This window comes from Indicator indicator, chromosome 16 (assembly GCF_027791375.1).
Source record: "Indicator indicator isolate 239-I01 chromosome 16, UM_Iind_1.1, whole genome shotgun sequence".
Taxonomy (NCBI): Eukaryota; Metazoa; Chordata; class Aves; order Piciformes; family Indicatoridae; genus Indicator; species Indicator indicator.
In genome coordinates, this window is record NC_072025.1 from 12343939 (window position 1) to 12367366 (window position 23428).

The 23428-nt window shown below is 39.8% G+C and overlaps 1 protein-coding gene across 1 annotated transcript; it reads left to right on the plus strand.

The window, feature by feature from the left end:
• The first annotated feature begins 8385 nt into the window (after positions 1-8385).
• On the plus strand, positions 8386-22304 carry GATM (glycine amidinotransferase). Its single transcript, XM_054388013.1, has 9 exons — positions 8386-8454; positions 8775-8990; positions 14172-14367; positions 15575-15765; positions 17053-17190; positions 17539-17703; positions 19904-19967; positions 20069-20185; positions 22192-22304. The coding sequence occupies exons 1-9, from the start codon at positions 8386-8388 to the stop codon at positions 22302-22304; spliced, it is 1269 nt and encodes a 422-aa protein (XP_054243988.1).
• The last annotated feature ends 1124 nt before the right edge of the window (positions 22305-23428 follow it).

The window sequence follows — 23428 nt, forward strand, 5'->3', positions numbered from 1 at the left end:
TGTCACAAAGTATGCTGGCCTCAATAAGGAATAAACATTTTAGCTCTCTATTTGCAGCTGATTTTTATTTATGTTTAATACCTTGACTTAAACTCTCTACACTGCTGTGAGGATCTGTGTGTGCAGACAATAACAGGATCAATTCTTAACTGAGTGAAAAAGAAGGATGTAACCTCTCAAAGAGATTTTGTGGTGTTAGGGCAGTTTTAGAACTCTCTGCATTTAAACAACACATCAGCCCTGCCCTTCCATCTGTTCTAGCTGGTTACAGCACACAGGAGGTTTTATGCAACCTTGTTGCAAGAGCAGTTGCCCTTGCTAAGCACCTGTGGCCTTTCTCAGCATTACCTATGCTCTGTAAATAACAAGTGCATGAGCAAAGAGAGCAGTAGGAACTGTATTTCACCATTTCCCATAGCAGAAGAGTTAAGGGGTATTGAGAAAGAGTATCCAGCAAATGAGTTATATGTTTTTCAAGAATAATTTTTAAAAATGAGCAGAGGCAGCCATATAGCGCTGGCCACAGTGATTTGGCCACTCACTGTCTGCCTTGTTCAAGTAGAGGTGTATTTCATGCCTTGCAGTCTTTATCAGCCAAAGCAATCAGGGATTCAAATTACAGAAGCCTTTTTACATCAGAGCAAGATGACAGATTGATTTCTACCAGCACTATATTTCAGCTGTACTGCTAGCTGAAAATGCCTTTCAGCCAGGAGATATTTAGGGGGGTCTGAAATATAGAAGCACTAACATTGAAATTGTTTGAAGGAGGTGCATTAGCTCAGCCAAAGGAACTGAGCTGCTCACTTGACACAGGGGCCAAACATCCCATCCAGCCTACCAACTATTGCATGTTGCAGGCAGCAAAGTGCTTGGTGGCAAGGAGTGCAGGGCTAGGATCCTGTACAGAGTGAGAGCAGACCCTCCAAGGCTTTGTTGTTAACTGCTGAGGGCTTCTAATATATCACCAACAAGTCTCTTTCTTTTCCCTGCTTCATGTCTAAAGACTTTACATGCTCGAGGACAGGGTGCTAAGTAACATTGTGCAGTGTCTCTTCTGGATGTGACAAGCACTGCATAGGAAGCCCTATGTGTATGCAGGACTAGGACAGCAGATTATTGGTTGCAGAGGTGAGGGATGGTGCATCTCACACAACCTGGCCCAAGAATCACTAGCATGTCTCCCATTTGCAGATTAACCTGATGGATCTGATTGGAGCTGATCTGCCTGGAAGTGCTGTTTTGTGATGAACATCACTGCCCCTGCTGTTGGCATATGGGTTGCTTTATTTTTAATCTCTCACTAGCATCTCTCGACTTGCTGTTGTCAGTGTCACAACTTTGATGCCGCACGCAGATGGATACAGCAAGCCGTAGTGCTTACCGCAGTGGAAAAATACCAGTTCCGGTGGTTTGCAACTGTTTTGCCTCGATAGTGGGAGGTGGGGCAGGAGGGGAACAGCCAGCAGCCTTTTAAAGCGGGCAAAGGACCGAAATGCTCGAGCCAGAGGAGCAGCGACTGTCACTGCGAGGCTGTGCGTGAGTGAAGCCACCGCTGCCGCTCCGTCATCCAAAAGCTCCCGCCTTTGGGCGGGGAGAACGGACAGGGCTCACCCGCCACAGGCTCCGGGTGCAGGCGGCGAGGTGATGCCGCCTCCTGGCGGTACGTGTGTGGTAGTACAGCAAGAGATGTGCGCATTCGCAGCGGCGCCATCGGGCAGCGCCTGCTGCTGCCGCTGGGCGTGGCCCAGGCGCGGTGCTGCCGCCCAGCGCTTGGGCGCAAGCTCAGCAGCATGGAGGAAGATGCTCACCGCGGCTCGCTGGATTCAGTGGGTGCTCAGTACATAGGTTTATGACTTCCCAAGCACGCCGCGTTTCCGTAGTGTCCTCATTTCCAGCTTCCAGTCTCCTAAAACTGTATGGAGGCACTTGAAGACCAGATACTTTTCTGCTCTAGCTCCATGACAGCTGATGTTCATGGAAGTCTTTAATTTCTCTGCACCAGGGTCTTGCCTGGGGAATGGAGTGTAGAAGTGGGGTTCCCCCCTCTCTACATTATGAGGCTACAATTTAAACTTAGATAATTGACTTACATAATCAACTTTTAAATTTAACTTATAATTTATGCCGAATGAATGAAATGGAGGCTCCAAAATTAACCCTTTAAAATCAATTTATTTTTTTAGCAAAAGTATTACTTTTCCATTTTTTTATAGGCACAACTTGAATCTGAGCTTAGTCTTTAATTCCAGCCCCTGTGACTGATACACGGGAATACTGGGAGGGTTAGTTTCTTTATATTTACAGGGTATAATCTACGATTTACATGGTGCTGATTGTTTGCTTGCTTCTGACACTTGTATAGAGGTTCTCCTTCACTTCATCTATGAAATCCTAATTGCTTAACACTTGCTTATTCTCAGCTTTAGGCATTAGAATCTGTCTTCTTAATAGAAAACATAGTTCATGAAGTTTACTCACTATTCTCTTTTTTCAGTTTCTGTGCTCTGCACTCTCGGGGTTTTTTCTGCTTACCTCTATTTTCAGTTCTTGGTAGGGAGCTTTTTGCTACAGTGCTCATTTGCAACAGCCCCATAGTGGCAAAGGAAGAAAAGAGTATGAAAAACTAAATCTTGTTGGATGCTATAGAACTCCTTAGACTTGGGAAAGAGACTTCTACTCCACATGCTCACAGTCGAGGCTTTGCGAGTAGGCAGGGTTATCTTGCTTTGATCCACGAGGTGTCACCAGAGGGTAATAAGTAACTGGAAATTTGTATGGATTGGGATTCAAGCTCGCGGAACTGTTAAGGGGAAGGTATGTGGGCAGGGAGCATGGGAAAGCCAGGCACTTTATAGTTGCTAACCATATGACGCTCCAGACTGCAGCATTTTCTGTGCAGACAGCCTCTCCTTCTCCCTTGCCCTCTCTCAGAAACCTGTGCTTTCTTAGAAAAAGAACTGGGGGAAAAGAGGCTCTGTGAGAACAGTCTTATTTACTGAGCAGTAGGAAATTAGACAAGATCTGTCATCTAGTTTTAGTCTAAGGATACTCCAGCCTCTTTCACATGGATAAGCTGTGTGCATAAACTAGAAGATAGTAACTGAGTCCTTACTTGTCTGTCAAGGAGAGCATTCAAAAGCTTGAGAAACTGCACAGAGTGACAGACGTTCTGTGCCTTATTCATCTTGTCAGGGAGTCTCTTCAGGGCATTCATTGTAGAAAGGATGAACAGAGGAAAGTTGGGGTTTGTAGCATTTTCCCTAAAGTAAATAGAGGTCTAATAACTTTGGTGCATTGAGTTGTCTTCTGTAAGACTGGGATGGATTAGAGGTTATTGAAGAACCAAGACTTCTCATCTCTTCCAAGAAAGGAAAACAGTGGAACAAATTCTAAGTATTGCCACAAAAGTCATGCAAAGCCCCTTTCACATTAGGAGGCCAGCAGCTTACTTGCAGTTGCTGCTCACACTGTAGTTAAAGGACCCAGAATTTTGGAAACTGATGTTCAGATGTATAATGTGATATGGCTGCAATTCCAAGTGCTGTAGGAGTGAGAAAAAAATGGATGCGGTTGTTATTTCAGGGGTACAGCAAAATTATATTAGTATTTTCTATAATTATTATTCAAGAAAGATGTGAAGCAATTTTCAAATCTCAAATGCTAACATATGTGAGGGTATGTCACAAGACCATATATTTGAGATTCAAGAGATTTCAAATGTCCTAGAGCCATGGAAGTTCACTTGGCAGCCTTGACAGAAAATGTTGTCACAGTACTGACCCTAGTAAATGTTGGCAGATCCTGTTACTGTATACATGGCAATGCTGGTCTGAATGAAATCTATCCCACAAGTGATGTGCCTCTTGCTGCATGAACCTCCTACATTTTTCAGTAGTCAGCACTGTGCTGCCTCTGGAAATGACAGAGTGTAAAATGTCCTGGATTACGATCATGAAATCCTTTGCCTTCAAAGAATTTTGTTCAGCTCTGTCACCTTTCAATAATAGAAACGCGACATCTAAAATTAAACCAGGTCTTTATATGTATGTTGGTACTCACGTTTACATGCACATAGAGTATAGCTAGTCAGAATGTGGATTCCTGTTAGAAAAAGAAATTAATTATTAAATCAACCATTTATATGATGTAATGTGGTTTGTGAGTAGCTAGAAGGACAGTAGAAAGTCAGTCCTATCTTCCTGAAATCAGATGGATTCAGTCAACAAGGACTGAGTCAACTAGACTGTTTGCTCAAAGTTCCAAACCTTTTCTTTGCTACTTTTAAGCCAAAAGGTTTGTCTAATGATTATCTCACCAGAGCTCTGCCATTGTGTTTGATGTTTCAATTGCAACTTCTGCCTCCTTGCTGTCCAGTTGCACCGTTTTCCTTTGCTCCATTACTGAGCCTTGTTTTGGGTGGAGATACATCACTGTTCCTTTACATCCTTTAGTATTCCAGCTACCTGGTTCCGCCAAAAGGAGTCAAATTATTTATTAAATTATCAGACCTGTTTGAGATTTACTGCAATACATATTAATATTGCTTTGTTCTTTTGAATTAAAAATGTTGAAATGTATTTTGATTGTATCTTTGACATCTTACCGTGAGGGTGGTGGGACACTGGAACAGGTTGCCCAGGAAGGTGGTTGAGGCCCTATTCCTGGAGATATTCAAGGTGAGGCTCCACAGGGCTCTGAGCAACCTGATCCAGTTGAGAATGTCCATGCTTACCACAGACAGGGACCTTTAGAGGTCCTTCCAACCTAAACCATTCTATGATTCTGTGATTGTATTTTGCAATGCAATTTTGAAGTTATTTGAAATTTGAAGGGCAGTGTTTGCAAAAATAAAATAATACAGTAAGAATCAAATCAGACCTACAGTCTTACAAAAGTTTCATATGGAAAATTTCTACACAAGTCACCTACATTCAAGCAGGAGACTTTTTTCATCTTCTGATTTCTTAAAGACAAGGAGGGTTTTAGTCTCGCTTCACAAGAACAAAGTTACCATGGGTTGCATATGTGCATCTATGTCTGTGTCAGTTCTCCCCTTCCCCTCCCTGTAACTTGAATCTGTTGGCTGCTTTCTGACAAGTTTGAGAAAGGGTCATAGGTCTGAATGGTATCAAGTTCCTCCAAGTTTTGTCATAATAGGTAGCTGGATAGGAAGAAAAAGATTCCTTAAGTGCTCCAACAGGCAGAATGGTTGCAGAGTTATTAGATCCAGTGTATCCACATATTGAGGATGACTTATAAATTCTGATCTCTGGTTATAGTAAATATCATCCAGTTCATGATTATGATTTATCATTTACCATGTGGATTTCACAGAATGAGAGGAAATTAATATTACTTAGTTCTTCTATCCATGCTATGTTTCATTCTGTAGCCAAAACCCCACTGTAGCAGACTGTTAGTCTGATAGAGAATGTAGCTCTTTGGCCTGTCCACAGTGAAGATGTCTTGACATGGGAGAGCAGAAAATCTTACAAGAAGTACCCAGAACTGGCATTTGGGGAAAACAATAGGAATTTTTTCTTTCAATAATTATAAAAGATAAAACAGGCAGAAACCACTTGGAGTTTAACAGCAAGTCTAAGAATTAAATCAGATTTGGTGAAGCTGAGATTAGGAGGAAAATTTCATGCCATTTTACCTATGTATCTTGTGATTAAATCTAATGATATTTTTCCTTTGAGTGTGAAGAATGATAAAGCAAGATTTTTATTATTTAATTAAATTGAAGTATCTTCCAAAGGACTTTGATAATAGTATGTTGATTTTCAGCTCTTATTACAGGTTACAAGTTAAAGTGAATATTTTAAATAAATTGTTTTCTTATGTATACCAAAGCATTTTGACTGTTTTTAGAATTCAGAGCTGACTACAAAATTATGAGCTTAAAGGACAAAACCAAAACCAAAGTAATTTTAGTATTTTGAGATGCTTTTATTCTTCCTGATGGGAACAGTCTAGACTTGTGAACTTCAGGAAGTTGGAAACTTGCTTTCTAAGAAGCATCCTGGATTGTCCTACGTCATTCCTGATAGTTAACAGATAAGATTTGCTGTGGATAGAATATTACAAAAGATGCAGAGAGCCCCCTTTATAAAAGCAACAAATAAACAACAAAACACCTCTCTAGTTAATCTGTCTAGGCCAAATCTCAACAATAATGATGTGAAGCTCCTGTTTCTGTTTCAGGTTAAAATTCCATACCAAGGTGAAGATTGTAGTGGAAGAAACCTTTACTAGATCTTTACTATATCGGGACATAATTTTGAAAGAAATTGGCAAGATTTTAGATAGTGAGTTAAGTTTTCAAGGGGTTGTAATAATTCTAGCAATTTTGTGTAATAACATTAATGATGTGATCTTTATCATAAGATTTTTTTGACCTGAACAGCTCAGCATCTGCTTAGTGAACCATATGTTTAAGTAATTTTCTTGCGTTTGATGAGTGGACTTGGCTTTATTTACTTGTCAATAATTTTTACTGGTGTTGTGCTCCGTGATTTATGGCACTGTTAAAACATAAACTGGTACATTCCTTCTTGTGGAAGAGGAAGAAGATATAAAGAGCAAGAGGACTCTCATTTTGATGCCAAAAGGAGAACTGTGAGGAAGATACTTCCACAGACTATGAACATGAACTGTAAGAAATCTGTATTGTATGTTAAGGAGCAAAAAGATGTAAGTGGAGAAATATAAGTGACTGCTTTAAGGAGACAAAAGAGATTTTCCTTGAAGTGACCTAGAGGATGGTGAGCTGATGAAGTGTAGAGATACCACTAGAGTGCTTTTTAGATGGGTAATGCATTGATAACATTGCAGGAATCAAGGCCCTGTTACTCAGAGAAGGCTGGAAGGAAAATACTATTTACCATGAGTAAAGGTTCAAGGTCAGACCATAAATGTGCCAGTTAGGAAAAGGAAAGAATTTCTGAACTGATGGTACCTAAATAAAATTGGCTTATATCTAGGAGGAACTACACCTGAGAGAGGAACAAAGAAGCCTTTGAGATATGGGAAAGAGTATTTTCTCTGAAAAAAAAAAACCATGGGCAGAAAAAACATAGTACAGCAGAAAAATGACCAAAAAAATAATAGTAGAGCATTCAGCACAAAACTCACTGGAATGATGGCAATGGCAATTTTAGGGACCCTATAAAGCATCAAATTATGTGTAGTAAGTAGGAAAAGAAGTATTGTGCAGTGTCAAAGAAACTGTGTAAACTGAGATGATAAAGAATGATCCAAAGGTCCAAAACTAGCTGATAAGTTGAAAAGGACAGAGAAAGAAGAAAGACCTTTGGATTTAGCCACAAGCCAATCATTAATTTTTTTAGAAGGTCAATGTGAGTAGAGTGAACTTAGTAAAACCAGCTGAAACAAAGCAGCATTTGAGCAGAACCAGCATAAACTTAGGCTTTGGGTTTTTTAATTGAATAGCTGACAAAAAATTTTAACTAGGAATTAAGTAGCACCAAGAAAACTAATTTTTTTTGATTCAAAAAAAGAAAAGTATTTGACACAGTTCAAGACAAATGAGTCCTAACAAGCTCAGTGAGTTACAAAGTTCTACAGTCATATGCACCAGGGTGAAGTATGCTTGACATCATATCAACTAAAATAATTAACTTATTTCTGAGAAATATGTAAACCCCTGAAGAGAGAACTCATACTGCTATTTGCTGGGAAGGTGTGGCACTTACTTGTGCCAAAAGGGCAAACTGCTGAAGGGTTTATACCCAGCAGGGTGAAACTCACTTACTCAGCTAAGGTGTGTTAAAACTGGAGCTGATTTGGTCATATCACAATGTGCATTTGAAGGAGCCACAATCTGAAATGATGTGTTTGGGATGTTCTTCAAACATCCCTTCAGTAATTAGGAAAGTATTTTTAGGTGAATTACAAAATATTTAGCTTGTAGTCTAAAAGTCTGAATGCTTAATAGATTAATTACTAGGATTTTTGGTAAAATTTAATTTCCTTTGCCTATTACAGGTTGAATGAAAACCATGCATATTTGATGTCTGAAAATAGCTGACTGATGCACTTCAGGACCCTTTTTAGAGAAGCATTTTCAACCTGACTGCGAGTCTTCAGCATCAGATTGCTGCTGAGGAGTACTCGGGGCAATGAGATAGGGGGGTGCTGGTGAGGCCGATTGCCTCATCCAGCTGCACTGCACATCCCAGGGCAGGATCTCTCCGAGCTGCCCCTAAACTGAGAGCGTAGGGGGGCAGGGGGGTCCGGCCGCAGCTGCCCCGTGTGGGCTCCGCTCCGCCCCTGGGGCCGTGGCCGGTGCGGGCTTGCTATAAATGTCGGCGGGCCGGGCGCGGAGCGGTGCGGAGCGGAGCTGTCCTGCTGGCAGTGATGCTGCGAGTGCGGTGCTTGCGCGGGGGCAGCCGCGGGGCCGAAGCGGCGCATTACCTCGGCTCGCGGGTCGGTGCGGGGCCGGGGTGCGGGTGGTCGGGCGGGGGAGGCGGTGAGCGGACCGGGCGTGCGGGCTGCGCTGCCCCAGGCTGGCTCTGCCGCAGCGCGGAGTTCGGTGATTCCCATCGCCGCTGTCACCGCCCTTCTAACCCGGGTGGACTGGAAAAGGCAAATTGAGCATCTGGTGGGATGCGGGTGAACGGGAATGGCTGTGACAGGCAACGTGCTCCAAGTAACGCTTTGGGATTGCGGTGTAAGACACTTGTGGAATGAAACCTTGATTTTTAAGACTTTTGTGAAGGAAACGTAATTTTCATTTTTATTTTAAGCTTGGAAGAGCCTTTACAGGATGGGTGCAGCGATCTTTTCAGAGCACCCAGGCAGCCACGGCCTCCCAGAACACCTGTGCTGCCGATGACAAGGCCACCAGCCCTGTGCCTAAGGACTGTCCTGTTTGCTCATACAATGAATGGGACCCACTGGAAGAGGTCATTGTAGGAAGAGCTGAAAATGCTTGTGTCCCACCTTTTTCTGTGGAGGTTAAGGTAAAGAATAAGGAAACCCAAACAACTTTAATTAGGACGTAATGTTGGGTTTATACATACAATTTGCTTTACAGTGCACAAGGTATGGCTTTTACTCCCAAGGATTCTTCTTTCAATGTAATTGTTTTCTGTGCCTGAAACTGCAACAGAAACCTAAATAAATCCATATATCTTTCTTCTCTGATATGTATTATAGAGCATGAACATGCAATCAATGGACTTGTTCCAGGTTTTTATTGTGTACTTCACCTGAATTGTAAAGTATGTGTTGCTACCTGCATTTGTGGGGACAATCTTATGATCGTTGAGTGTCACAAACCAGTACTACCTCCAAGGCAGCATGTAATTGATGGCTATCATATAATAAATGAGTTGCCACACTACTACTGCTGAGAAGACCATAGTAAAATTTTAAAGGATATCTTAACAAAATTAGCCAGAAAACCTCAGTTAAGAAATAAAAGGAATTCTTCTGATCTGACTTTGAAGGAATGGCAAAAAAAGATGCTGAAAATATGTTTAAAGTACTGGAGGTGGTAGTTTAGAGGAAACTTGAGATGTACTTCTGGAGAAGGCTTCTCTTCTAGCCCTTTTTATGTTTGTGTACTTTGCTTTAGAATCTGGGCAGAACAAACTACTGCAGCTTGGCAGTTCTGATCCCCAGACAGAAGAGTAATCATTTGACTTTCATTGGGACATTTGAGATGGTACCTTGGCCCCGGTGATGGCAATGAAAACTTTGCCACTGACTTTGCTATAACTTGTGTTTACTCCTCGAAAGCTGAAGCTCATTTACCAGTCTCTGGAGTCCTGTTTCAGACACTCCAAAGATGCTCTAGCAGCTTCAGAAAAAGCTGCTGAGCATTGGCATTTAACATAGAAGTGTATGTTATGTGTATTTATGTTCTTAAAATTGCTATAATGAAGGTACAGAAAAAGTGGTGAAAAAAAATCATGTCCAACTTTTTTACATTGCAAGATTAAATGAGGCAAAATTCTGCTCTCAAATAGTGGCCAAGGGCTTGCTTTAATGCCAGAAAATCTTCTCTTTCAAATGGCTACCTTGCTGAAGTGTGACATGCTAGCTATACAGCTAGCCTGGTTTTGCTGCCTATTAAGCCATAACTAACTAAATGAGGTCAGAACTTCACTTTCTGTTTCATGCAATATTAAAACCTCAGTGAGGAGCGTCAGAACGTAGGATTACCTCTGCAATTCAAATTCCTGCAATCTGGGGTTAGAGCAAGCTTTAGCTTTGCTTTATGTCAAGTGCCAAGTCTAGAGGATACCTTTGCCATACAGGTAACAGTAATAGAATGTGCCAGTGGTTTCCTCTATTTTTTTTTCTGCTTTTTGTCTTAAATTTTGCTGTAGAAACTGTAACAGTAACTTTACTTGGGGGTGCTGTGGAATAACCCAAAGAGCAGTCTAATCCTACCTTGCCAATATGGAAAAGATATTAATAGAGACATTTATGGCTCAAATCTGTCACTGAAAGGTAAGGTGTGCATGTCCGTGTTGCCCCAGTGTAACACAACAGACAGAAATCCCTGTTACTGTCTCTGTGAGGGTTGGTGTCTATCACATGCCTCCTGCCAAGTATGAATGAGGGTCATTGCAGTTCTTATAAACTAGCTTAAAATACGTGAATTTGAGTTATATATGGGAAAATGGAGGCTTTGGGAAGCTTTAAAAAAAAACACATCTCAAATTACAATAGTTTGGTAAATACATGCTTTTAGGTACTTCTAAGTTGTGTTTTAAGATTATGTGCATGTGTGTTTACAAAATATTGAAGTGCAGGAAGTATGTCTCCTTTCAGCACTCTTGTACTTTGAGGTGTGCTTTATGGTATACACAGGTCTTTTTGCTGTGATGTGGGAATGATGTGCTTGGCATAAGGAGGAGGAAGGAATTAATTGAATAGGGATCCCTATATATCTGATGAATATTAATGAGCTGGCACATTATTGCATATCCTTTTGTGAGCTTGAAGTGCATTATGTAGGTTGTGTAGAAGTAAATGCACTATTGGGAAACATGGGAAATCTTAACTAGGAGGTTATCAACTACATTAATTGGGAAGAAACCCTTTTTTGAATTAGCCCTTTGGTCAAAAATCTCAAGGTTCAAATTTAATTTTCTGAAGCAGTTGATACCTAGTCAGACAGTTCAGCTTTATAGCTTTGTACGCTTCAATGTTTTTCAGTATGTTTTGTGAATAATAATGCTTTTTGTTTGGTTGGGTTTTGTTGTTGGTTTCTTTTTTTTTTTGGTGAAGGGGTATTATTATCACAGATCATTATATCTTGAGCGAGAAGCTGTGGTGGGAAAGTGTTTAGCATTATCACAGATCATGATATCTTGAGTGAGAAGCTGGGGTGGGAGAGTGTTTAGCATCAAATTAGGAAAAAAGCATTTTGCTCTGAATTTCTCTTTCAATGTACTAACTTTAATAACTGTCATTACTTGTTTTGAAGTGCATCTTGAGAACATAAATATTGATAATTATTTTTCACAACAAATGTTTAAAATATATAGCAGCTATAGGGAGTAATTCTGCTGTTTCTTAAAGGCAATTTTTTCCTTACAGCACACTCTTTAATTTTCTTTCTGAAAGAAATAGTTTCTATTAAATGCTGCTAGTTTATCAGGTGCTCTCAGACAGGAGGTAGGTTACGTTGAGGAGATTATTTGAAGCTCTCTGCTGTGTCCTGGCCATGGTACTTTTTGAACAATCTGACATGAGTTGTGTGTGTATGATCAAATGGTCAGTGGTATAAATAGATGTCCTAGTCACACACCCTTTCCCCAGTTATTCAGAAGGTAGGGAATATGAGTGGTGTTACAGTGTTAACCCTTACTCTGCTGTAACCTCGACACTATGCCATCATAGTAGTACAGCACAACTGTCATTTCTCAGGTTTGAAAAAGAGCAGTACTAGAGGACACCTGGTGAAGGGGGAAGCTGCACCTCTTAGGAACTGGTGATACTCAAATACATCATGGACGTTTTATTCCTTAGGATAAATTTGTCCCATTAATAGGTTTGCATAGGAATACTAGGCACTTCATATGATCTGCATGTGACTTCTGAACAGCTGGCAAATCTGAGATGATCAAATTAACCAAGACCTTCTTCAGGAAGGATGGGAAGAAGCTTCGGTACTGGAGGAACAGGAATGGCCACACTGAGACCTTTGCCTTGGCTCTTTATATAAATGTTAAGGGTGCCTGAAAGGTTTTCTCTTGCTTTTGTCTTAGTTCTCTAGCATGAGGGCAAATAACCAGAAATAGTAGAGAATAGCAAGGATAATCTGGTTTGCTACAGGAGATCAAGCATGCCTTTAGATGAATGGCCTTGCCTGCTCACTGACAGTACTAGCACAGAAGGAATATCATTGCATTGTTTTTGTCCAGGACTTTGCTTTCTGGGAGGTACTCAGGATTGCAGTGTCAGGAGATGCCCACATGTATGGAAGGACAGGTTCTGCATCCCATTGCTGTAATTTGTGCTGCCTGCATGAGCAGTACTCTGGTAGAAAGAAGGCCTGGCCACTTGCTTGCCTGTTTCTGACCCCTCCTGCTGTTCAAGAAGGGCTCCATGCACACTTGTTCCTGTCATGTTAGTGCTAGCTGGGACCCATCAAAACTGCTGGCTTCACAGCTTATAAATCTAAATGAAGTACTTTCAAAGTACAATGGAATGAAGCATCATCATTTGTTTTAATTATATGTCTGGATTTTCTTAACCATGAGAACTAGGACATTATTTTGTATTACTTTTTAATTTGATTATTAGTGATTGAGTCATATCACAGGATTTCAGGAGCAGAGGATTTAGGCCTATAAATGCTGTGTGTGCTTTAATCCAACCCCCTGACAGGCAGATTTAGTATCACTTGCATTTTCTAGACTGTTGCTGTGCCTGAAGCATGGCTCATTCTAGCCAACATATTACTTGTACTTGGTATGGCTTTAGAATTCCTGATGTCACCACTGTGACAGCACCAAAATGAGGTTTTAAGAAGGTGACTACAGATGTATGCATTTTGGAGATGAGCTTGAGTTTTTTTCATTTGAAACCATGTCAGCTACCCTTATTAAATATCAGAGTCTATAGCACTTGGCATGTCTGTACAGGTCTAGTGTAATAAAGATGAAATCTTGCATGGCTACATGGCAATACCAGCCACTAAATATGAACTGAAATGTAATGTAGTCTCTTGGGTTTCATCTCTGATTTCTGTAGAGCCATAGCTAAAGAGGGGAAGAGACTTCTAGAAATACTTATTACATTATTTGTAATAGTATTTTCATCTGCAGAAACAAGCAATATAAGCTACTGATCCATCTGTATTCAAAGATACGAGGAAATGAAATATCCTGAAAATCCTGTGTAAAAGTCAAACTAAATTTGCAAGTGGGAATGAAATGAGGTCTGACTTCTCCACATTCCAAAATAGCTTTCCCTTTTTTCTTGCCGTTCCTCAGAAAACTTTTTTTCTTGAGCATCATGCCACGTGTACAGTCTATTAGCAGTACTAAAGTGATCTGCTAGCTCAATGAGGCTGGTTAGAATCTGCAACTGAAATTTAACTTTTTGCTATATGTATTTGTGAAGACATCAGCCATTCCAAACCAGTCTGCTACATGCACTTACATCACTTTAATGACTGAACACAGAAACATCATAAAACATCTGAGTGAAACCTTGCCAATGGTGTGCACAGATAGAAGTAGTAAAGACAAAAAGTAAAGAACCAGGATAGAGATTATCCAAAAAAAACCCAAACCCCAAAAAACAAAATAAAACAACCCCCCCAAAAAAACAAACCACAACAAACCAAAAAAACCCAACCCACCACATTTATCTGAAACATTGATGCTTATCTCTTTATTTTTATTTTCTTTTTTTTTCTTTTTTTTTTTTCTTTTTCTTTTTTTTCTTTCCCTCTTCTCTCACCCCTTTATTTTAGAAAAATCAGCAGGACATTTCCTAGCAACTCTTCAAAATATTGCAGGCACACTGTCACGTGTTATGGTTGTAGCATATACAAAACAGTAGAAAGTCAGTGAAAAGAAGAACAAGAAACTTTGAATATTAGTAATTGTCTTATGCATCTATTTCACGCCATCAAAGTGCTTATTCTTTGTCACTTATCTGTCCTTTTGTTTTAGGCCAACACATATGAAAAATATTGGGGATTTTATGAGAAATTTGGAGGCCAGAGCTTCCCCAAAGATCATTTAAAAAAAGCTATTGCTGAAATTGAAGAGATGTGCAATATTTTGAAAAGAGAAGGTGTAATTGTCAAGAGACCTGATCCAATTGACTGGTCTGTGAAGTACAAAACACCTGATTTTGAGTCTACAGGTAAATGTTCCTCCATTGTTGAAGGCCTTGTCTATTTAGCTCCTGACTGAGACATTTTGGATGTCATCTAGTCTACCTTCTCGCTTGGAGCAGGATTGTTGTCAGTGCTAGATGTGGTCAGTGATAGCTTTGTTTAGTTATGACTTGGAAAATCTCCAGGAATGGAGATTCTGCCACGTGGTTGGTGACTTGTTTCAGTGCTGAATGGATTTTCTAGTGAAAGATGTTTTCCTAGTACCTAACCTGAACTTCCACACCAGAATCTGTTGCCATATTTCCTTGCTATGTTGTCACTGTCACTACCAAGAAGTGTTCATCTGTTGTGTTTAATGGCTCTGAGAGTTGCCATAAGCTGTTACTGCCTTGTTCCCTACTTGTTGCATGAAATAAGCTGAGGACTTTTCCCAGGTCATGTGCTGCTTCCCATGTCCCCTGACTGTCTTCATAGTCCTTTCTTGGATCCATCTTGGCATTTGCATGCCAAAACTGGAAATTATTTTCTAAGAGGACCCCTCTGGTGTCAATGAAACGTGAATGTTTCTTTACCTACTGGCCACATTCCTCCTTGCATAGCACCATATGACTTCAGTTATTTGCAGTGAGAGCATGCTGGCTCATACTCAGCTTTGCATTAAGCATAGTCTCCAGGCTCCCTTCATGTCAAATGTGTTCTTAAGGTGTTCTAGTGGAATTCAACTTCATCAGGGAACAGACAATGTTAACAAAAAGTCTATTGGGACTACTTCCTGCACTAGTTCTCTGTTCCATCAAATGCCTCCTCTATGCTGTTACTTTTCAGAAGAGTGGCACATAAAGAAACGAGGTTCACTTGGAAAACTTGCTGCCCATCATCACCTTTTAAAGTTGTCTGAGTGATTCATAAGCATTTGCCTAGTTAATTTCTGTTAACAAATTTCTGAAGTGGTGGCATGTAGATCGTGGATGGCTTTCATCTCATCATGAACTTAGGAGTGAAGCTTTGTATATATGTAAGCTTTGGATGTATTTTGAACGAAACCAATGTCACTTCAAAAACTTACTCAAGAGTGTAAGGACCTCCAAGTATGCAGTGGTGTCTTGGCTTTGTGAGGTGCTTTTTGCTATTTGTTTTGAAAGCAGTAATGGTAAAAAGGAGTACACAGAGTGAATAAACTGAATGAGCTGAGAAGGGCAAAGTCTCAGAGGTTAATGGCCTCTTTCCTTTCAGGTATGTATGCTGCCATGCCAAGGGACATCCTGCTGGTGGTGGGAAATGAAATTATTGAAGCGCCTATGGCTTGGCGTGCTCGGTTCTTTGAGTACCGAGCATACAGACGAATAATCAAAGATTATTTCAACTGTGGTGCCAAGTGGACAACTGCCCCTAAGCCCACAATGGCAGATGAACTCTATGATCAGGTATTCTCTTTTTTTTTTGCTTCAGAACTTCAGTTTTAGTTATACAGAATTCTGTTGATTGTTTCAACCTGTTATCTAGGTTTCACAAATCTGGGGGAGGATGGATGGACAGACAACACAAAACAACTCTGGAATATTTGTGCAAATATTCTGCAGATTTTCCAGCTGAAACTGACTGTGTGCAATTAGGGAATACGAAACAGGAAGTTGTGTCTATTGAATTCAAGTCTGCTTTGAATTGTTTTGATTACTGGCTGTAATTTAGCATTACTAAAGAGAAAGGAATGCTCAAAAGACATCAAAAAGATTACTTTGAAGAATTAAGATCCTCTGAGAATGTCCGTATGTCCTGAGTGTATCGGGAAAGTGGCAAAGAATATACATTTTGTCACAGAGAAAAACCCTTAAGATCCTTGTTTTGCATGATAATTAGCATTTTGAAAGCTACATAAAAGAAATAGGGCTGTGAGTATTTACCCTCCAAATATTTAAGTGAGTATTTTCTTAATTGTTTTTTCTCCTGTAATAATTTTGACTCAGACAGTTTTGGTAGTCTCCTGTAGGCCCCCAAATACATTAGGACCTTAGTAAGTGCATCTGCAATAACTACAGTAAAACTGGTTGTGGAATGATTATAACTTTCTGGAAACACTGACATCAATTATGCAGAGAAGTCTTTCCTAAACAAAACTACCTCAGAGTAATCTGTCAGTACTAGAAAGCTTCCAGAGCCTGTTTTAAAGCATGGGAACTACTTACCCAATAGTTTATGTTTGTGCTGTTTGGGGATTTTTTTTTAAACGTCATCTGTTCTTAATTGCATTGTTTCATTCTATAATCTACTTAAATTCCTGAAAATCTGCTTTGAAGTAGTGCACTATTCTAAAATGTGGAAAAAGAAGGGAGTACAGCTTTGTTAGGAAATAGCTTGTGTGCTAGTGTTTCTGTCTCTGTGCAATGATTTCTTGGACTGATAGTTAAACTCCACTTTTGATTCAGAAGTTAGAATATTACAAAGAGAACAGCTTTGAAGAGAGATTAACTTCTTGGTGTAACTATTGGCTCTTATCTCACCTATTCTTGAATGTACCTAATCCCATTCACTGAAACATCCATATTTATTAGAAGAAAAACAGAAAGCATAAGAAGTAAACCACATCTAAAGAGGATACTAATTAATGATGTAAACATTTTTGTAATTTCAAAATTCTCTTCAATAGCAAATAGTTGGAAAAGTCTCCCTCACCATCTCCAACCTACAGCAGTTATTCCTTTTTCTATAACTAGGATTATCCGATCCGCTCTGTTGAAGACAGGCATAAACTGGCTGCTCAGGGAAAATTTGTCACTACTGAATTTGAGCCATGCTTTGATGCTGCTGACTTCATTAGAGCTGGAAGAGATATCTTTGTACAAAGGAGCCAGGTAAACAAACTTTTCTTCCAGCAGTTTTGATATCTATCTTAATAAATGATACTCGTATTTGTGTTTGGTTGGGGTTTGTTTGTTTTGTCTGTTGTTGTTGTTGCTATTGTTTTTTCAGTCCTTAACAGCATTATTGTGTTGACAAAAGAAATTGCTATTCATAGAATGTCACAGGAGGACATTCTGTGTCATTCTGTGACAGAGTGAGACTGTCTTACAGCTAAGGGATTATCTAAAGACACAAACATATTTTGGCTTTAAATATTTATTTGAATAACCCCCTGGACAAACTAATCTTTGATGCAGCTATATTCCAGCCTAGTGGCACTTACTTTGTCTTGTTTTCAGGTTACAAATTACATGGGCATTGAATGGATGAGGCGACATCTTGCACCAGACTATAGAGTGCATATAATATCTTTTAAGGATCCTAACCCGATGCACATTGATGCCACTTTTAATATCATTGGGCCTGGTCTTGTGCTCTCTAATCCAGACCGTCCCTGCCATCAGGTAAAAGTGTAGCAGAGGGGAAAGTGTTTTATGCTTAAAAATTATTTGTCTGGGTTAGGTTCCTATTGGATAATTGCTAATGCACAAGTTTATTTTGTATACACTTGAATAATATTAAATTAGTTCAAACAGTGCTCAGACAGTTGTTCAGGAACTTATAAATGTATTTGCACCTTGACTGTGGAACTTTCTCAGCAGTGCAATGACCACTGTTCTCTCCCAGTTTTCTTGCTACTGTTCTTTGTGCTTTTTTATTGCAAAGCTAAGCAGATGTGTTGTGTGTTTCTTCCCAATGTACATGGTTTAAATATGAGGGAAGCAATCTATTTTGTAGTAATGTAGTATCAAAACAAGTACATAGAATGTTGTACTTCTCTGAACACTTCCACTACTTCAATATATTAATTGTATCCAAGGAGAAATGGATGGTCTGCTGCTGCTCAGATGAGTAATCTCCCTTTTTAACCCTGTTTTGGAAGCCTCTCCTTTCATATCATTAACTATACCAAGGGCAGGAGGCTGGTAAGCTCAGGCATTAGGCTTTGAATAACTGAGTGCGAAATACTTTCTGACAGGTAGGAAAGATGAGAGAGATGGTGGTTCAGTATGTAAAACCTACTACTTCACTCTGAGGAAAAGCTAATACTGCTAAAGACTGCAATCAGATCAGAAAGCCTGCCAGAGAGTGAGAATCGTAGAATTGTTAGGATTGGAAGGGACCTCAAGGACCATCTAGTTCCAACCCCCCTGCCATGGGCAGGGACACCTCACACTAGATCAGGTTGCCCAGAGCCACATCCAGCCTGGCCTTAAAAACCTCCAGGGATGGGGCTTCTATCATCTCCCTGGGCAACCTGTTCCAGTGTCTCGCCACCCTCATGGTGAAGAATTTCTTCCTGACATCCAATCTGAATCTACACATTTCTATTTTTTTCCATTCCCCCTAGTCCTATCTTTACCTGACACCCTAAAAAGTCCCCCACCAGCTTTCCTGTAGGGACATGCTACCTGCTCTGTCAGTGTCTGAGGATTTTTGTGCAGATCTTCATGATTTCAGAAGCTGTACGACCGTGTGGGAATAGCTGAACCAAAACTCAGTCACTGTAGCAGCGAGAGGTTATGGAAGCAAGCGCACAGCGTAGCTCTTAGAAGCAATGTTGGTCTTTTCTCAGCAAATGGCTTCAGTGCACGTGGCTCCATTGAATTATTGCCTCTTGTAATATCCATTAGGAGACAACAATTTAAAAAACAATTATAGCATTTTCCTCCCATTTTCACTTCCCCTGTTTTTCATAATCTTACTTGCAAGAGGAGGCTCTTGGTCTTGTGTTAAATCCTCATACTGGGATTTTCTCACGGAAAACTGCTGTCTGTGTAGATGGAAAAGATAGATGCAGGTTTCTTTTCATAAAAACTGATTTGGCAGTTCCAGATGACTTGGAAATGTGGGGGTGGGGGGAGGAAATGCGGGTGAAAGGGAGTTTCTCTCTAAAACCCTGGCAGGCCAGGCTGGTTATAGCGTTTTCAGAAAGGAGCTCCACCTCGTGGTGGCATCCTAATGTTCTTCCAAGTACTCACGCAAGGAAGTTAAAAAGTCGAGATTCCCCTTTGCCAAATTATCCTCCTCGTATTTAATTGTGTATTCCTTAGCGACACAAATGTTATTCCCTAGGATGTCTTTACTTTGTTCCCTTTGTTAAATAAGCTGCATATCAAGTTTCTTATGAAGCAAAATGCAGACATAGTTTTATGTGGTATTTTTTGGGGGTGGGTGGTTGTGTAAATGGCAGACTAACTCATACAAATGGCTTTTACAGTCATATTGGAAGAAATAACACCCCACCCCCAAAAAAACCCAAACAAACAAACAACAAACTTTTGTGCTTTTACTAATATCTTTACCTCACAGGCTTCAAACTGCACGTGTTACCTTTTGTCTTTAACGTGTCTTAGTATACCTAGCATAGATAAAAATAGTAGAAACAAATGCTAGTGGTATCCAAAGTTCGAAAAGCCTTTCAAAAATGCTTCTATGAAAACCAGGTTTGTAGTTGGAACTTGAATGAGGGTGAAAGCAGTGAACAGAAGGAAGTACATGTCATGTATACTGAAGTAGTCTGAGGAAGTGTAGCATATGTTGGAGCACATAATGAGATACTTTAAGAACCCTGTTTAGAGTATAATTGAATTTATCTTTCAGATTGAGCTCTTCAAGAAAGCAGGCTGGACTGTGATTCGTCCCCCAGTGCCGCTCATCCCAGATGGTATATTCACTCTTTCTTCTCTAAGAATGCCAAGAATATTGTTAAGAGTATTAATATGAGGCAGCACGGGTACAGCAGAAGGTTCATTCTCATGTGTTTAGATCACCCCCTCTGGATGTCTTCTAAATGGCTGTCCATGAATGTGCTAATGCTGGATGAGAAACGTGTGATGGTGGATGCCAATGAGACATCAATTCAGAAGATGTTTGAAAATCTGGGTATGTCCTAACATTTTTCAACATATACTTAAAACAAAATGATCCTGACAGCAGCTATACACATCAGGATGATTGGAGGTAAAGTAATCAAAGCAGCCAGGACTGGAAAACTTACTCAAAGAGTTGCATTAGTAAGTAAGAATCATTCACTGATTTATCTCCCAAATAACTTCAGTCATATATCCGTATGACTGAGTGGCCTTCTTATATCTTGTGGCCTTATACCCTATGGGCTTCTTGTGTCTTGTGCCACTTACAGCTTACAGCAAATAAAGGTATGAATAGCAGGTAAAGTTACTGCTAGCATGCTTTTGAATGACCTTTTTAAATATGAAACTGTTCAGTTTGGAGGTCAAAATCTGTCTTAAGAGAGGTCGAGTGTGCATCTTGCTGAGTGATTTAGAGCTGCCTATTCCTCACTGCCAAAATGCTTTTGTATATTACTAGTTTTAAACTCCTTATACTTTGTCAAATTAAGATCACCTAACTCAGGTGTTTCTACTAATTTATGAACAATCTGAATCCTGTGAGAGATAACCTCATGAAAGAGTGGAATTCCTTTAGATGTGCACTGGTGGGATAACTGTAACTGAACATAAAAACCTGAAAGTCTTGTTATGCACAGCTCACTGCAAAGGCAAATAATACCGACTTAAAAATCTAAGGTCATGCAGTTAATTCATCTGTTTCCATCATACTGGGAAGGAAAGATGTAGATAGATCTACTCATGACTCATAATTGGTTAGTGAGAGGGTAGCAAGATTGCTTGGTGCTACAGCTCTCTGGCTATTGCTGAAGGAGATAAGTACATGTTGATGCAAAAGCTGACAGGGTAGAAAGAAGACTAGTGGGTAGATGAGAAGTCAAGGGAAGTGAGGGGTCATTGTGTTGCAGAGTACGAGATAATACTCCCCAGCAGCAGAAGATTCTTTAAAGGGAGGAGAATGATGGGGAGGAGAGAATGATCCAAAGGTGGATGATAGCAACTGTGAACCTAGAAGGATTTGTGCCTTGAATGTGAGTGCACTTATTGAATCTTCCCTCAAATGTGAGATGATTGCTGGTGAGAACCATGCGATCTTACGTTTTAATCTGCTTTTAAAGACTGGCTATACAACCTTTGTGAGTCCCTTAGCTTTTCAGCCTTAGGTTGATTTAATTCTCTGCATGACCAAGAAGATGAGGATTTATAAATGCTTTGAAGTACTTAGAAAATTAAGCTATTAATGGTAATCATGACACATCTTTCACACTTGAACATCACAGTCTGTGTGAACTCTAAATAAACTCCTGAAGTCGATAAGTTTCTAGGATGGAGATGGGTCTGCTGGGAACAAACCTATTGTTGACCTTGATGATGGATTCTACAGAGCTCCTCCTGAGCTCCTGGAAGTACCAAGAAGCAAAAAGGGAGACTTCATAAGAGAAAAGTCTTCTGATCCTAGTCCTTCTGTCAGGACTTTGTGTAAGCTGAGCCACAGATGATACATGAGAGCTGAAAAGAAGTGAGAGAAAGTTTAACCTAGGTAGTAAGTATAACAGCATCTCTCCTCTTTCAGAGAAAGAGGGACTCAGACCTCTGTACTTTGCTTCTTTTCTGGAAAGGCACTTGAAGGAGCACATTAAGTGTCTTTGAACCATAAATGCTCACAGAAATGTGTTGCAGCATTTCAGCTAATTCTTCACATACTGCAAAACCTTTTAATTTTTGGTTTGGTTTGGTTTGATTTTGTTACTGGCACATTATAAGACATCAAACACCAGTTGTGCTTCAGGCGCTGTGTATTTCTGAGGCTATCACTGGACTAAACAAGCCAGATATGTTCAAAGCTTGTTCTCTGCCTAGAATTTGAGAAAATAAATTCTTAACAAATGAGTAGGAAATGCTTTCTGTACTTGCATCTTGCTGTTTGATCTCATAAAGCATTATCTAATGTTCTGATCAAAGGTGACAAGATGAAGTTGAGATTTTAATTTTAAAGTATGCAATGTACCTTTCTTGCAGGCATTTCTACAATTAAAGTGAGTATTCGCCACGCCAATTCACTGGGAGGTGGTTTCCATTGCTGGACGTGTGATATTCGCCGCCGTGGTACCTTGCAATCTTATTTTGACTAGTTACAAACCAGATAGCAACAGTTCAGCTTCTAAAATAAGCATAGCAAATTATGAAATTAATTTGACTTCCGTTAAAACGACTGCATGAGCTCTAGTGCTTGATCAGTGATGTCCTTACAGTGGTCTGGTGAATAAGTTGTTCGTACAGCAGTATGAACAAAACTACTTCCACCCACAATACAGATTTTCCAGCTGGCTTTCCAAAAGACATCCCTCATCTATGACACTATTTATATTGGCTTTGAATGTAAAAACTTGACAAGATAGCTAAAAGGTCTTGCTAGAATAGCTTGGCCACTAATATTGGACATCTACCTCTGTCTAGTTACGCTATCAAATAGGCAGCTTGAAACTTTAAACTTGAGTAAACCTTTTCTTATTCCTTTTAATCAGTCTATGGTTCTACTATGTTTGCATTGAATGAAGTTAAAATAGAAGCATCTGTACAGATCTCTTATGGAACCAAGTAATTTTATGATGTTTTTCATGTTGAGCCATACAGATATTTACAGAGGATTTCCAGCATGATCTGACTTTTAAGATGTGTTCACTTACTTGTTGTGTCCCTTCTACCTTTTCCTCTGACACATATCATGCACCTGAATACTTTTTTATTGCTTTTTGTATTGCTGAAACTGTTTTTGGTTTTGTTTTTATTTAACTTTGAAGTGTACAAATGATAGCTAATATTCAGCTTGTACAGGTTTCACTCTGAATTGTTTACATTAACTTTTTAAAGAAAGCACAAAAACCCCAACACCAACAACCTCCCTCTAACCCTCTGGTATCTTACCACTGCTTCTTCCTCCAGCTGTAGCAGATACAGAAAGATGTATCAAACATGCCGGATGCTCTGAAGGAATTTGAGTACTGATTACTGAATATGTACTTTTTATGCTAATAAAGTGGTTTTGCATTCTCAATTTGTCTTTCTGAAAATAAGTAAACGTGAAATGGTTGGATGGGTATGTGTTTGTGGAATATAGATGGAAATACCAAATACACATAGATTTTATTGCCTTTTTTTAAATGTGAAGTGTGCCGCATCTTAGGCACTTCTACAATGCAGAAACCCCTTGTACTATATTGCTCATTGAGTATATTTCTGCTTCTGTTTTGCACAG